This window comes from Galleria mellonella, unplaced genomic scaffold, assembly GCF_026898425.1.
Source record: "Galleria mellonella isolate WM207_F2 unplaced genomic scaffold, CSIRO_AGI_GalMel_v1 utg36, whole genome shotgun sequence".
Taxonomy (NCBI): Eukaryota; Metazoa; Arthropoda; class Insecta; order Lepidoptera; family Pyralidae; genus Galleria; species Galleria mellonella.
Window position 1 is genome coordinate 2,214,689 of NW_026442086.1, and position 15,491 is coordinate 2,230,179.

General features: G+C 29.7%; 2 protein-coding genes across 2 annotated transcripts in view; one reads left to right on the top strand and one right to left on the bottom strand.

The window, feature by feature from the left end:
• Positions 1-760: 760 nt before the first annotated feature.
• LOC113520625 (uncharacterized) lies at positions 761-5,408 on the bottom strand. Its single transcript, XM_026906014.3, has 6 exons — positions 5,391-5,408; positions 3,988-4,194; positions 3,574-3,758; positions 2,878-3,007; positions 1,986-2,182; positions 761-1,408 (listed from the first exon to the last, which is right to left on the bottom strand). The coding sequence occupies exons 2-6, from the start codon at positions 4,189-4,191 to the stop codon at positions 1,354-1,356; spliced, it is 771 nt and encodes a 256-aa protein (XP_026761815.1). The 5' UTR covers positions 4,192-4,194; positions 5,391-5,408; the 3' UTR covers positions 761-1,353.
• A 2,223-nt stretch (positions 5,409-7,631) lies between these two features.
• The window catches only part of LOC113520774 (clustered mitochondria protein homolog), a 32,193-nt gene continuing 24,333 nt past the window's right edge, over positions 7,632-15,491 (top strand). The window contains 1 exon segment of the mRNA XM_052897213.1: positions 7,632-7,919. Within this exon segment, the coding sequence (XP_052753173.1) occupies positions 7,805-7,919 (115 nt within the window). The 5' untranslated portion in view covers positions 7,632-7,804.

The window sequence follows — 15,491 nt, forward strand, 5'->3', positions numbered from 1 at the left end:
TGAATCGCTATGAGAAAATTTAAAAAAAGCAAATATTCTCAACGTAGCTTCACAATGCACATTTTATATATACGCAGGAATCTTCATTTGTTTTTTTAAAAACAGCGATCTCAATATTCTTAATACCAGACTCAAAATTGCTCTCACAGAGGAATGGGAGAATATTTGCCAAAATCGTATAAGAAACTTGGTGTACAGCATGCCAAACCATGTAAACGCAGTAATGGAAGCACGAGGAGGTAATACATAAAGTATTAAAATTCAACAAAATCATATAGTTGTACAAAAATTTCATGTTACAAAAAGTCTATTTGAATAAAAAAGATTTGAATTGAATTTGAATTCCATCAGGTGGACTGTCAGCTTGTTTGCTATTATAAGTTATATAAAAATCCTAGGAAATATTTTTTCATCACAGAAATTACTCATTGGGGCCGACTCTGATTCCATTTCTCAAAATTTGTCTCTTAACCTAATTTATTTTTATATATTAGAAATTATTGTATATTAGACCATCATAAATTAAAATTATAATTTTTGATTATTTAAATAAAAAATCCCCTATTAGAAAATTAGTCCTTAAAATAAAGATTTCACTGTGATATCAAATTAAAATTTTTATTTTAGAGATAGGTTTGGAGAACCGGCACTTCAGAATCGACCTCATTGTCAGGTAATAAAATTTTATCACAAATGTATAGGGACTTATTCCACAATAACAAGATATCCGTAACCAATATTCATAGTCATAAAAACAATATTGTAATATCATAATTATTTTATTATCTAAAAATTATATTCATATTACTAAAAATTAATTAGTACATTCAAAATAAAACAATACATCCAATATTATCAGTAATTAGTTCTATACTTTCTATATATAAAACACTTCATGTCAGGGACGGCCTTAACCTATTTGGCGACCCTAAACAAAGTTTTGACGGCTCCTTCCCAAAGATGAAATAAAAATGAGGTCACTACTTTTCTCTAAGATATCTCTGAGCATTGACAAAAAATTAAAGGTGGTTACCATCTTTTATTGCCCAATGTTAACGGCACCCTGCATCTCTTCTGACAGCGATGACGAAAAATGGCCGAAACGCCTGTCGTGGCTCTCCTTATATGTATACCAAGGCTCTCAGGATCTTGGCAGCAAGTATTGTTTCCGGACAAGGAGTATAAATTGTAACAAATAATTTTGTTCAAGTCTAAGTACGACACAATATATCGCAGATACGTCGTGTCATATATGTTACGAAATAAATATTTTATTTCCTCATTTAAGTTTAAAAAATATTTTCACATAAAATGTCTTCTAGTGGCACATCCTGTCCCAAAGAGTGAACACAACTAATCAAACCATTCATCAACATTTGGAGAGTTCTCCAGCACATCATTTGACTCGCTGAAAAAGAAAGAGTATCACTAATATAATAATATATATGGATATGAAATGAATTTAGGAATTTTTCATAAAAGAAATATTAAATCCGTACTGAATATTCATTATAAATATCCAAGTGAGTTTGTTTGTGCCTAATAATTCAATAAATCGCTATGTAATTTGGTGTACGAGTAGTATTAGATATGGATAAAAACATAGATTACTTTTTATTCTAGTTAATAAAAAAAAGTAATCTAAGTTATACACACATTGATAGTAGTTCATAGCAATACAACTACTACTAGTATGAAGGCTATTTTAGTACTGATTTCTTAAAAGGAAAAGCTTTTACTTATAATGAGGACTGGTGATTCCATTGTTACCAGTGGGGTGATAGACGATAGGTGAGGATAAAATCAGGTTAGTTAGTCCATCGTGACGAAGTCATTAAGAATGAACCGTAATGGTTTCCATCATAAAACCAATAGCGCAAATTGGCTGACCATTTCATCCATTTAAGAAAAAATGTTAAATGTTTTTAGATTGATGTTTTTGTTGAAATGAAATCTCCGAGATGACTTTTATAATAAACACATACCTATCAAGTGAAGGATCATTGCTGAACATCTCTGTAGGGACAGTAGGCGGAGCTCGCTCTGGCAACAGTTCTAAGTAAGATTGTCGCGACTGTAAATGGCGTTCAACTTCTTCAGGCGTCATATGTCCGTCGCTAGCAGATAAGCCGAAACTGAGAGAGGGGGATGCTTTAGATAATATCGCTCCACTCGATTGATGCTAAAATAAAGCATAAAATAAAATTAAGTACTCTTCATCATTATTATCATTTTAACCTTTAACTGTCCATTGCTGAACATAAGCCTCCCCCTTGGATGGGGAATTTTGCCAGTAGTTGGCACGCTTGGCAGGCGGATTGGCAACCGCAGTTAGGCTTTGGAGATATTTTAAGAGGGACGCTGCTGCCTTTCCTTTGTCGCCTGTTACGACACACACAGGAAAGGATGGGGTGGCCTATTCTATGCCAAGGCCATACGACAATTATTTACTCTATACTATTTGTATAAGATAACAATAAGAGATTCATGAGACGCAAGTATAAATAAATGATCAGGTGTGCAACTAGAGTTCCATATTAAATATATGACAAACTGTAAGTTTTTACTGGGTATAAAAATATATGTTTTAATACTAGCACCATTTGTAGTAAGTGTAAGGCTTTCTCCAAGTGAATAAGTAGGATAAGCATAGGAATGGTACTGATTAGGTACATAGGTACCATGAAAACTTCATGTGTGTCATGTGTCAATATTTAAAACAGACCACTACATATCTCTGTATGATATAGAATCTGTAGTAGCAATATTATCATCATATTAGTTATTAATTATTCACTGCTGAATTTAGCTCTGCTCCATAAAGGGGGTTAAGGGAGTACCGACAAATACAAATACCAACCTATACTTAATACTTACAAGATGACTAGTATTATGAGGTTTTTTAGGTACTACAGCTCTCTTTCTTTTCATAGCATTAGGACCCTTGGTAAGTGCTGATGGTGTTGAAATATGATGATGTGTAACACTCACATCAAGATTTTTTTTTCTGAAAACAGAAACATTAACAAATTTACAAAAAATATCATTTTATTAAGTATAATAATTAATATCACAGGTAATTTTTTGCAGACTATTCTCTCTATAGGTTTGGGATTCATATATTTACCTATAGATTGGGTTATAGAAAATAAAACACTTCAACTTATATGCAAACAGAGCTAATACTGGACAATCATTTCCTTTCAAGATTTTAATTTACACCAAAAAAGAATTTTGTGATTTTTACAATAAAATGTTACAAAATATTGGACTGTTTTTGTACCAAATAGACAATTCTTATAATACCCATCTAAAATTGAACATTAAGAATTGACTGGTTTTAAATGTTTGGTGCACAGGTGAATCATATATGAATTAATACACAGAATACATTTACTTCTAATTAACTAATTACTTAATTAATTAACATTGGGTTTATTGAAAGAGAACTATTTAAGAGTTAAGCTTTGTACATTTGTTTACTTTTACCATATTTTATGTATTATTAGTGTGTACAATAATGTATAAATAAGGTGTAAAAAACTAATTAAAAATACAATTAAAAAAGATTACCGTTTCGTGTTATCATGCCGATTATAATCTGTATCATCAGATGATTCTGTATCTTCACTCTCTGATGTGGTGCTTTCATGCTTTTCATACTGTAGTAGTCTGTCTAGCAAGAAACTACGGTCTCTAGATACTTTCAGCAATCTTTTTTGACCACATCTAAGAGCATCTTGAAAACACTCATTTTCCTGAAATTACAAAGATTAGTATGATTGTTTTGGAATCACACAAAAAGTACTGCACCAAATTATATGAGGTTTTCACTGTTCCTGAAAGTCTAACTTAAATCTGGTGTATGTTTCATCTTGATATGCTACCTGGAAGTGTGTTTCATTGGTTTTCCTACTTCTGCAATAAACACATTCAAAGCAGCAAGTAAAAAGCAAATCTATACTATAATATCAAAATAAAACTTACATAGATAAGGTATTTCAATTTTTTCTTTAAAGCAATATATTGTGCTCTATAATTAGGTTCAGGGTCTGGCTCACTACTGCTGTCACTTGAATAATTCTGAGACTCCCGTGCATGTGTGGTTTCTGTTGGTGCACTATTACTGACACTTGCAGCTTCACTTGCTTGCATGTTTGCTATAGAGCGACAATACCAGCCATCCAGCATTTTCTATAAAATGTATATAAAAAAATATTAGATAATCACTAGCTAATATGCAGATGAATTTAACATTTATAGTTATTTGTCTATAGATATGTATATTTTTAATATTTATACATTTACTGTCCCATACTTTATATGTTAATCTAGAATATGATCCACACATATAGTAATTTATCCATCCAGTGTTTAGTGTGATTATATAAATAAATAAATAGATTCAGAAATTTTTACAAACTTCTATTTTATTTTTTTGTAGGAAGTAAAATAAATTCATAATAAAGAAGGTCTATGTTTAATGGTGGTAATAATGATGTTTCTTTTGGTTTAATAACAAGAAAATAGAATTAAAAAGGTTCAATGGAATAGTCACAGAGAAAAAAAAAAGGAATGGGATTGGTGAGTATAAATGGAGTGAGATTGACATGAATAACAAATATTTTCTTGATTTTTAAAAAATGTTATATAAAAACTATTAATTTCACAGTTATTTGTTTAGTTGTAAAAAAATTAGTATTTTAATTTAAATAATATGTAGATTTACCAAAAACATTATGGGCAAGGAGTTATGCTAATATAGTACTACAAATCAGGTAATATAACTAATATAATAAAATTGTAACTAGACACTCTGTACATAGGAGATATTTAAGAAATATTGATAGGATAAGGGTGATAAAAGCCAAAATTAATATATTTTTTATTTTTGAATCTTACTGTCTGCATGTTTATTTCAGCATCAGACAAAAACTAATGCACTAAAATGTGATTATCATCCAAACAAACTTGTGGGTAAATGATAGTCTAACAGGAATTTCAATATTTTTCACACTATTATTATCTATTTTTTATTTATCTTTTTTTCTCTCAGTATTTTTGAATAGCATAGAATGTTTTTGATTACCAAGATTCTAATATTGACTTATTATATTTTAGTTATTCTTCTTACCATATATCTATTAATTTTCCATCTTATTCTTTAACAAACTAATCTTTTCTACTATTTCTTATACCAAGTTACTGATACTTTACTGAATTATGTATTATTTTCCGGAAGGTTATATCACTGGTTAGTTGATCAAAATTAATTAATTAATTATAGTAAAATTAAACAAAATAATTCTACTTAATTAACTAACATTTGATGTCATGTCTTACTAGTTACTAGTACTATAAAAAAATTGTTTAAAAAAATGTTTACCAACCTTGGGATAATTTTCTGACGCCAGTGTGACTAATTAAATAAAGTTAGTGGAATAAATTGCTTATATTTATTTTTAGAATGCAATTAAACGTACTATAACACAAAACTATCGAGCTTATAGGAATCAACAGACGTTATTCACAAGAAAATGATAATTTTCTTTCTGTGATTATTAGAAATCGGGACAGTTAACAGACCTAACTTTTATATAGCGGTTTGCATCTACCTGTACAAAACTTTAATACGATTTCATTCAATAATTAGCTTTAGAAAATATACAAAAAAAAAAACATTACAATAGACAGAAAACAAAAATTATAGGTTTAGCGAACGAAAATGTTATTTCAGAAGCGATGACATTTAACATTTTTTTTTTTTTTTTAGTACGTTTGTTCCGTTTGGAACAGGCTAAGGTCTTGAGACCATGTTATTTCAGAAGCGATGACATTTAACATACTAAATTGACAGACAGTTGACAGTGACATATGTATTTTTGAGTTAAATGGCGGTCTTGATTATATAGTAGTGTTTTAATCTAAGAACAAGGAATTAAATAAAAGGAATGATAAAAACTGCAAATCATATGATTGCCTCCTTATCTTATGTTATATTTGCATATGGGGTCAACTAAACCGTAGCACGTTGACGATCTTTTGTGCTTCCCCTTGCCTTATACCATAATTTCGTAGATGCTATGTGTTAACGATATCCCGCGGATTAAAATATTTGTAGTCCCTTGGCTCTGGGTAAACCGTTCCCAATAGACTTATACGCATACTTGCTAATGAATTACATTTGCAGTGTTCCATAGATTCCGATTTCTTAGAGCACAGTTTACACAGCGTGTCCGAGGATAGATCCATCTTGTATAGTATATGCCTTATTGGTATATGTCCAGTTAGGGCACCTATAATGAGTCTTGCTTGTTGTCTGTCACCGCTGTAAATGAGTTTATCTCATCCGTCAATATTGTCATTTAAGAACTTTTTAGAATGTCTAAGACCAGAGGGAGACTTTGTACAAAAGTCGATTGCTTAGGTATCACTGTCCCATTCGTGTTTCTACCGTGAAGCAGTTGTGATTGCATAGCTGTGTTTCGGTTTGAAGGGTGAGATATGGTGTGAATTTGCAGGGTACAGAGGAATAACATCCGAGTCCTTAGGAATGGCAACGCATGAGGAGTAACATTGGCGAAACAGTATACTCTGTTATGTCTATGATACTGGCGACTAGGCGACGGTTACCATTTTTTATCAGGTGGGCCGTCAGTTTTTTTGCCATTCTAAGTTGAATAAAAAAAAAACACTTCAAAGCCCTCCATTCCTTTTGCTGTTTTTTCCTCTCATACTCCTCACGGGCAGAGTTAACAATGCTTGATGCAAGTGCAACATATGGTTCAGGACCTATCATTTTTTATTCTGATCCCCTTATCACCAATTCACCGGCCCTTTTATTATCTTTAATCCATATATATCCAGAAACCCTTACCAAACTAACCCTATTATGCCTACCCATATTATTTAAGTTTTAAATAGTATTTAGGGTTAACCCGGAATTCATCCTTGTTGATACAAGTGCTTTGATAGTCGCTTAACTGTCACTTAAAATATAGATATTCTTGTTTTTTACATTATTATCTATATTCATTTGTTCCGGATCGCCGCTCCCACCGATAGAATTGTAAATAATTTATATATGTTTTTTAAGAATGGTTTAATAGGAATAGTTTTCGAATAATATATAGTTTTTCTTATAAGAATTATTATATAAAAATAGTGATAAAGATAGCAAAAATAGAATAAGACAGATAATATATATAAGAATAGTGATTTGCCAACGACCCAACGTTGTATAGTAACGGATTTGGCATAGTGGTGCAGATAGGCACAATTTTTATAGTAAATAATTTTAATTGTGTTTTTCATATAGTAATTGAATAAATAACATTAAAAATGTATAGAATATAGAAAATAGACAGTAAATTAATTTGAGAAATGTTAGATATACCATCTAAAGTTTTTCAAATTTAAAGTAATTGCATCTTAGAATCAGCTCCAATATCTACGGTCCTATTATTGGCATTTCTATTAGTTTTACTAATACTATAAGTAATGTACTACCTTTACTCTAGAAATGGGTTGGCAACCCTGTCTGCAATGAAACAAAGATTATAAGGCGCCCGGTTACTAGAGACAGGGGAATAATATTACTTCTTCTATAAGAGATTGAGGTCTATTAAAATTAGTCGTATTTTAGGAGGACTTCGTACTCTGTGATAGCGAGTCATTCCAAATTTCCAGTCCAAGTCAAATCAGTCAAAATTCAACCTTAATTCCACCGCATGTGCTTTTTCAGCTGAGTGTGGAGCCGTGCTTGTCGCGGTCAGTCGCTAGTGGATTGATTCCTCGTGTTGTGATGGCTCTCGGTAGTGAAGTGAATGATAGCTCCTCAAAAAACTGTTCTCAGAAAGTGAAAAAATGCCCAGCTAATAATGGTAATGACAAATCCAGTAACGAAAATGTCGGCAAAGGTAAGTTTTTCATGTCCATGTCCTCAGTTATGTAACGAGATTTTTTTGCTAACTGTATTCTAATAGTTTCATAGTTATCTTTGCGATAATTATAGAAAATGCTCTGGTTGCAATAGAGAATGCATGTGACATTTATTAAAATCATGTGATACAGTATCATACGATTACCTTCTGACCGATAATGATTATCCATGTTAACGTTTTGCTATTGAATCTATTTTGAAGTATATAAAAAAATGACATTGAGGTCGTCAGGTCACTATAGCATGGTATTACTGTAATGCAAAGTGCAATTATTTGACGAAAAATTAACTTTAATGTTGCGTAAATGGAAAATCATTACACAACTTGTCATTTGTATTGCATACCTATTGTGTATAGGTATTAAGTATATGCATATGTAGATTTAATTAATTGTGAATAAAAGTCATGATCCATAAAGTTCTTCTTTAATATTATATTAGATATAGTTATTGAAAATAAAAGATACTCATGATACTTCTTAATTCTCATCTCACCACATTACATGAGTTATTAAATTATTATTATGTTACATATCTAGATAAGTCCTTACATAAAATTAAGAGTAATCTCATTACATTTTAGAAATTATATACAATTTATACATACATACATATAATAATATATATATATATATATATATATATATATATATATATATATATATATATATATATATATATATATATATATATATATATATATATATATATATATATAATTGAATGATTTAGCACAAATAAGATGAACTAAGAGTATTAATATCAATTGGTATTCTGAAAAGAATATTGAATTATTAAGTTTTTTTATGCCTGTGATTGTAGCAACCTATCTCTATAATTTCTTATTCCAGATTAAATAATAATGTAACTGCAATTAAAGCAAATGTTAAAAAATATAAAAAAAAAAAACTTAAATAGTTTTAATGTTCATATTTATTATATAATACCATATTTACAACTGAAGTAAAGGGTTTAATTTTGAACAAATAGGAGCATTATAGGAGACATGGAATAAAATAATTTATTAAATAATTTCCTGTCACAAAAAATATTTATATTATTTTTTACATTTATTAGATCATATCACATACTATACAAACTAAAACTCAACAGTGAAAACATAATTTTGAAGCTGTAAAGGTTTATAATAATAAAATAGATATTAATATTTTTAAAATATTGGTATGAATGTGAATAACTAAAAAAATATATTTGGAAAATTGCATGTTTCATAGTTCAGCAATAATATCATTGTTCCAACCAACATCAATTAAAATGTCTTTGGTTTTTTACTGCTCTTGATTTCAGATTTATTTTGTCAGGATTTAAAGCAAAGTTATAAGGAAAGGAAAGATGTTAAACTTGTATATGTTTAAATTTTTTGTTTTTTTATATGTAGTATAAAATCACTGTGCTCACATTGTGTATGATCCTGAATTATTCATTTTTTCATATATTTAGCAAAACATTAACAACAATCTATAAAAAATTGTTTAATATTGCCTTAAACTGTTAAATATTGTAATTAAGAGAGCAAAAAGTTATTTGTCTACAAATAGCTTTTTGCTCTTTTATAGAATGGGAATAAGATCTCTTAAATATTTATCATGATCTTGCTAATATTACATTTATTTTTTGTTCATAATTAGCTAACCAAATATTTAAATTATCCATTAACCTTTGCTAATATTTGTAATGGATTAAATAAAAAACTACACAACCAATTTTAAAAATGCTTTCACCTACATAAAACTACATTATTAGTGAGTAACATAAGCTTATAATATTTTTGTAAATTTTGTCTACCCATGTCAAGCCGACCAGATCACTAGTTAAGATATTATTAAGTTTCTAAAGTAATAAATATGTAGTTTAGGTGTTAAAATAATTAAACCATATTCTATTATAATGTGCTGCTAAAATCAATTTTAATAATGAATATTGCATTTATTTCATATGAAACTTGTCTATTACTTAGATACTGGCCTCGCCTAGTTGTTTTATGAGCTTAGGTTATCACAACAGACCTATTTATCATCATCTTGAATAAAATAATAAATGTGTATTTAAATGTGTTTAATTTTTGACTAATTATTGCAAATGCTCTAAGTTTAAAATTTTATTGGTTTTTAATGAATTTAATCATTAATGTTTAAAAATCTATAACCACTAATAGGAGTTTGCTTGCTATTTCTCTTTGTTTTACCTTTATCAATTAAGGTTAGGAATTGAAATTAAGGATCTGAAGTTAGCACATAGAATTATTTTTTAGGTTTACATTAATATCTAGGAAATTAACCTGTCCAGTTGTATGTAATTCAATAATATATAAATAAATATGTACAGTACAGACCTTTATAAATTTTTAAGCTCAATTTTTTTTATAGTATCATATGGTTTGACTTTATTCTTAGTATAATAATAGAAATTTCTTTTGTCATATCCTCAAATTATTATTAAAAAAATATTAATACCATGTATACCACACAACCACACCAATATACTGGCACTTAGGTTTTTTTTTTTAATGGATGAAAATGGCATGGTCACCACGTCTGCGCTATCTGTATACATTGGCGGGGTACCAGTGAGAGGTGATAGATAGGTGAGGATGAAAATGCAGATCAATTAGTCCACCGTGACGAATTCAACGATAAATTAGTCACGATAGTTTCCAGGGGAACCACATAGAAGTCGACCTAATAGGATACATTGATAACAATGGGGACTAACCTCCCCATTACTAACAATCTCTTAGGTTAGGTTATCTCGTGTTATGAGAATCTAGATATCTGAGGAACCCAGAACATCGAGAGCCAATTTAGAAAAGTACATTTATTATATACGAGTATACTTATAAAATCAACCGAAAATCAGTCATCTACGCAAAACGTGTCGAGCAATGCTCCTTTACATTTATACAATTACTATCATCCTGTGAACACGGCCGGTGAAACCAATTCGACTAAATAAGAGGTTATCCTAGGTAAATGAATTATATATATTTTGCCTACATTATCTCGTGAATTAGTTTGTTATAAACTATACTTATTGCTGTTAGTAAAAATTGGAAATCTTACTAAATCGCATTTTGGACACAGCGAATTCCTTAATTGTAGATGCTAGTCGATCATTGCGTACATGCATTCATACGATCTATAATATTCCTAACGCAACCTACGATCTCATAAATGTAGTCCATTGCTCGAGTCCTCTCGTATATTTCAATAAGCGCGACGACGATTGACGAAAGAACCGTAGCACCTTAACCACACTACTACGCATGGCACGCATACCATCCAGGGAAAGGAATTGTTAATAATGCGAATAGCTCCATCGCTAATAGTATACCCAGATCGAACTTCACGCGGTCCCACACTTCACTGGTGCCCCGCCTGCGTGTACCGTTAGCGCAGGTAGGATTTACCATTCCATTATTGTCCACAAAAAAAAACACCTTTCGTTGTACGCCTACATGAAACACGTGGAGTTTCATGAAAAGCTTTCATATGTATAATTCATAGAGCCTTGTTTAGTGCAATAAATATTTAGTATTTCCTGGAAACTGATTTGTAAAAAATTTTTTATAACAAATAGAGTCTGGTTTAAAATATGTTGTAAAAGAAATTGTATAAATTACCTGTTATCAGCTAATATTCTTTTTCTTAATCAATAAAGTATCTTCCTTCTTAAGTAGCTTCTACAAAATAAATCATTGATGATGCCAAAAGTAAAATAAATGTAAAATATAGATAATACCTAAATTACAGAAAAAACAAGCATTACCTATAAAGTGTGATGATAACATAATTCGTTAAAACATGCATGGTAACAGGTAGTAGGCACATAATTTTGGTGTGTAATATTGGTATTATATATATTTACAGGTCTTATGTGTAGATATAGGGGGGCGATATGTTATCGGTTATCTTTGATTCAACTTTGTTAATGGGACAAACCCTTTGCAATATAAGTTATAAATTCGGTAAAGGCAGTGCTATTTGTATTACAAACAATATAATTAATTATGTATATAGTGATGAATAACCAACATTTATTAATTATTATAAAAATTAACTTCAACTAGCTCTGCTCTTATCAAACACTTAAGTATTCCTTCGTATCACTTACATAAAATGTAGTTATACCTAGAAATAATCACTTGCGAATAGATGGTACATGCAAAAGTAAGAAAAAGCCCCGTCCAATAAGTTTTAATTCAATGTTATAAAAAATGTTGTCTAAATCTAAAGTTCGCCAGTTTTAATTTATTACGAATATTTAAAAAATATCCAAATTGGTCGAAGTAATACGTTTATCTAACAAACAATATATTATTATGATTTTCATTTAACCTATATGAACTTCTTTCTTCTTCTAATATCCTATTTTATTTAGATTTAAATGACATATTTTTGATGTATTCATTGTACGTAGCTTATTGCATTGAAGTAATGATAAACTATCATTACCACACTCACTCCAGACTTAAATCCATTTTCTAACTCTGGAGTTAAGGTCCGTAGGTCGTTAAGTTAGAGTTGACATGTTTAATAAAAAATATTTGTTTTGCGTCTTGCAACAAATGTTAATAGCTTGTAGAAAATGTTAATTTAAATGGCACAAGATCTAGCGAGTTTAGTGAAAATGAATAAAATAAAGCATATTTATTTTAATCCGAAGTTCTACTGCCACAAGGAACATCTTAAATTGGTTTGATAAAGAAATTATGGAATATTTAAAGGCATTAAATACTTATCACAATGTTTTTTTTTTTTATTCAGACTTTGCCCTGATACGGTAAGCAGACAAGTCCGTACTTATTACAATAAAGTGGTTGGTCAATCTTTATGTATATAATAAAATTGTGCCGGGTCAAAATTGACAATTAATATTTTTTCGAAATATTTTATAATATTAAATGTATTAAGCTGCGATTTTGCACCATTCGGGGTATGCCTAAAGCAAAAATCAAAATTGGGACTATTAAATTCCTGAAACCAAGCAAGAAGGCTGAGAAACAGAGTTACTTACTGTACTACTACTTAATTAAAAAAAAAAAAAAATTATTTATTTATAAATTATTATAATTTTGTTATTATTTTATTCTATTGAAAAAAAAAAACTTTATTATAAACTTGAGAAGAAGCAAATACGAATGCTTAGCCGCTTCTCTGAGTAAGAAATTTGCTGTTGGTTAAGAGTTATTTTTTAGAAAGATATATTTGACGAAAATTGAAAATTAGTTTTTTGACTGTCTTTAGAAGAAGACATTTATTTTTCTATGTGAATGTTGTCGTCAGGATTTAATGCTGTGTTGAATCGGTAGTAATTTATATAAATGTATTTTCTTTTATGTAATCTTATATGTTCTTATCTTAATAATAATAATATATCCATCGGAAATCACAGTCTAAAATCTATTACGGATTGTGTACGCGATATCGTTCGCGTGGTGAATGATTGTATAAGTACTTTCCCATGGGTATGAGAGATTTTATCGCCGTAAAAAGTATCCTATATGTTAACACAGGTACTAAGTTATTACCACATGAAATTTCATCAAAATCTGCGCAGTAGTTTTTGTGTGATGCCTGCACCCTGTTTTATTATATGAATCGAATTATACCTAAATAATGTCAGAAATTATTTGCATGTATTAAAAAAGGAAAATTTTGTTATCGCCTTCACATCAACTTTATCAATATTTTTGTTAGCTAGCAACTAACGCCTTTCGTAAAGAGTCATCGTGTCTTGTTGGCAGATACTTGATTGATCCACACAATATTATGTTATCTAATATAATATGTATCGTACCTGATTAAAAATCCTAACGCAATCGTTCTAGTCATTTGTAATAGCTGTTTAGTTCAAGCATTAGTCATAATATTCTATAACAATATTCATGTTACAGATGATTACAGACTTTTCAGCAAAAAGTTTTAATAAAGAATACTACTATTTAATCAAAGTTGATCAAACGTAAACCGATTAATTTCGTGAGTAAAACGATTACCTACTTTTTTGTACTTATTAAATTTTATTTGACAGTATTTTAATTGTCAAAAATATCTGTGATTTAATATAAAAGCACTAAATAATCCTTCCTTCTTCAATGGTATAAAGACAATAATTATCAATGATTAATACATATTGTAAACTATTAATGTAGTTTTTATTATTTCAAAAACTATATAGCTAAAATAACAAATGAAACTAAAAAATAGTATGTTTTAATTGTAACATTACTGGATTAGCCGATATTTTAACAATAAAACTTTTGTATAGTTGTAGAATGGTAACTTCCATGGATGAAGTAGGTATAACCATTTATTTTTTGAAGGCACTCTTCTAATTCAAACATTTATATGGAAAGAATCTATCTTTTAATATATGCTACGCAAAAAAAAAAAACATTTTATACACATTTTTTTATTTACATTATTCTTATTTTAAAGTAAATAAAATCCATCATCTTTGACCAACGAAAATGTTTTTTAGATACATTAGATTAAAAAAATATGAAGAACAGGGAGCCACGTGTCTATAAGAACGTTTTGCTCCATCTTGGATACGAAATGAAGTCGTGACACATATTTTACTTCATTTTCATGTGTAAATTATTGAAACATCACAAAGTGTGCCCACATTTTAGTGAAATCTAAATTAACTTAGATTATAATGTATTATTTGAGATAATAATAAATAAAACGAAAAGTAAATGTGCCTTTAGTCAGAGGCATTTGTACTTTGTCGACCGTTGTGATAAACGTTCGTATCACTCGTCATGCCCAAATTTCGCTGAGTATATTAGAATCCAACATTTGTTTTGGATAGAATGATAGATTGTACATGGTGACCGTCGCCTATAGACTCACGTCTACTTTATCACCACTTTCATCAGATGGGCCGTCAGCTTGTTTGCCATTCTAAGTTGCATAAAAAAAAAAGATTTACATTCTATTTAAGAACCTATATAACAAATATTATAGATTATTTAAATATTGTGGCATTTTAATGCATATTCGACGATATATGTTTTGCTGGCCTGTTTTGGGCGGTATCTGCTGCCGTGAAACGGTTGTTTCTAAATTAGAATCAGCGGAAACATAGCGTGTATATGAAAATGAAACGAACCAACAAACACAGAATGTAGAGTAATAATAATAAATTCAGATGGTTGCTAATGTTTTATTAATCTAATCATCAGGCCTAAAAAACGTATGTGATCGTCAATCTACATCGCCTGATCCTAAAACTGTATCAGTTTAAATGTAACGCCTACCTCTGCGGTGATGATAAACATCGTTAGCAAACTGTGAGGCGGCAGTGAGATGGGATGAATTTTACATGGCTTTCCTTCCTGTATACTAGGTGAAATTGGGGAAAGTCTATGTTTACTGCAACCATAACGGTCAATAGAGATTTACAGAATTACGTAAATCATGCATGCGGCAAAGATGTACTTATTTCATTATTTGTATTCATACTATGGCTTGGTGAAGTGGAATGTATATTTAAGTTATTCACACATGAGACTGTAACTGTA

Bases quoted from the DNA above. Each gene is read 5' to 3' on its own strand.
- LOC113520625 (XM_026906014.3), bottom strand. From the start codon at position 4,191: ATGCTGGATGGCTGGTATTGTCGCTCTATAGCAAACATGCAAGCAAGT. The intron at 3,759-3,987 runs GTAAGTTTTATT...TTGTAATTTCAG, and splicing joins AATTGAAATACCTTATCTAT to GAAAATGAGTGTTTTCAAGA. The intron at 3,008-3,573 runs GTAATCTTTTTT...TTCTGTTTTCAG, and splicing joins CGGCATGATAACACGAAACG to AAAAAAAAATCTTGATGTGA.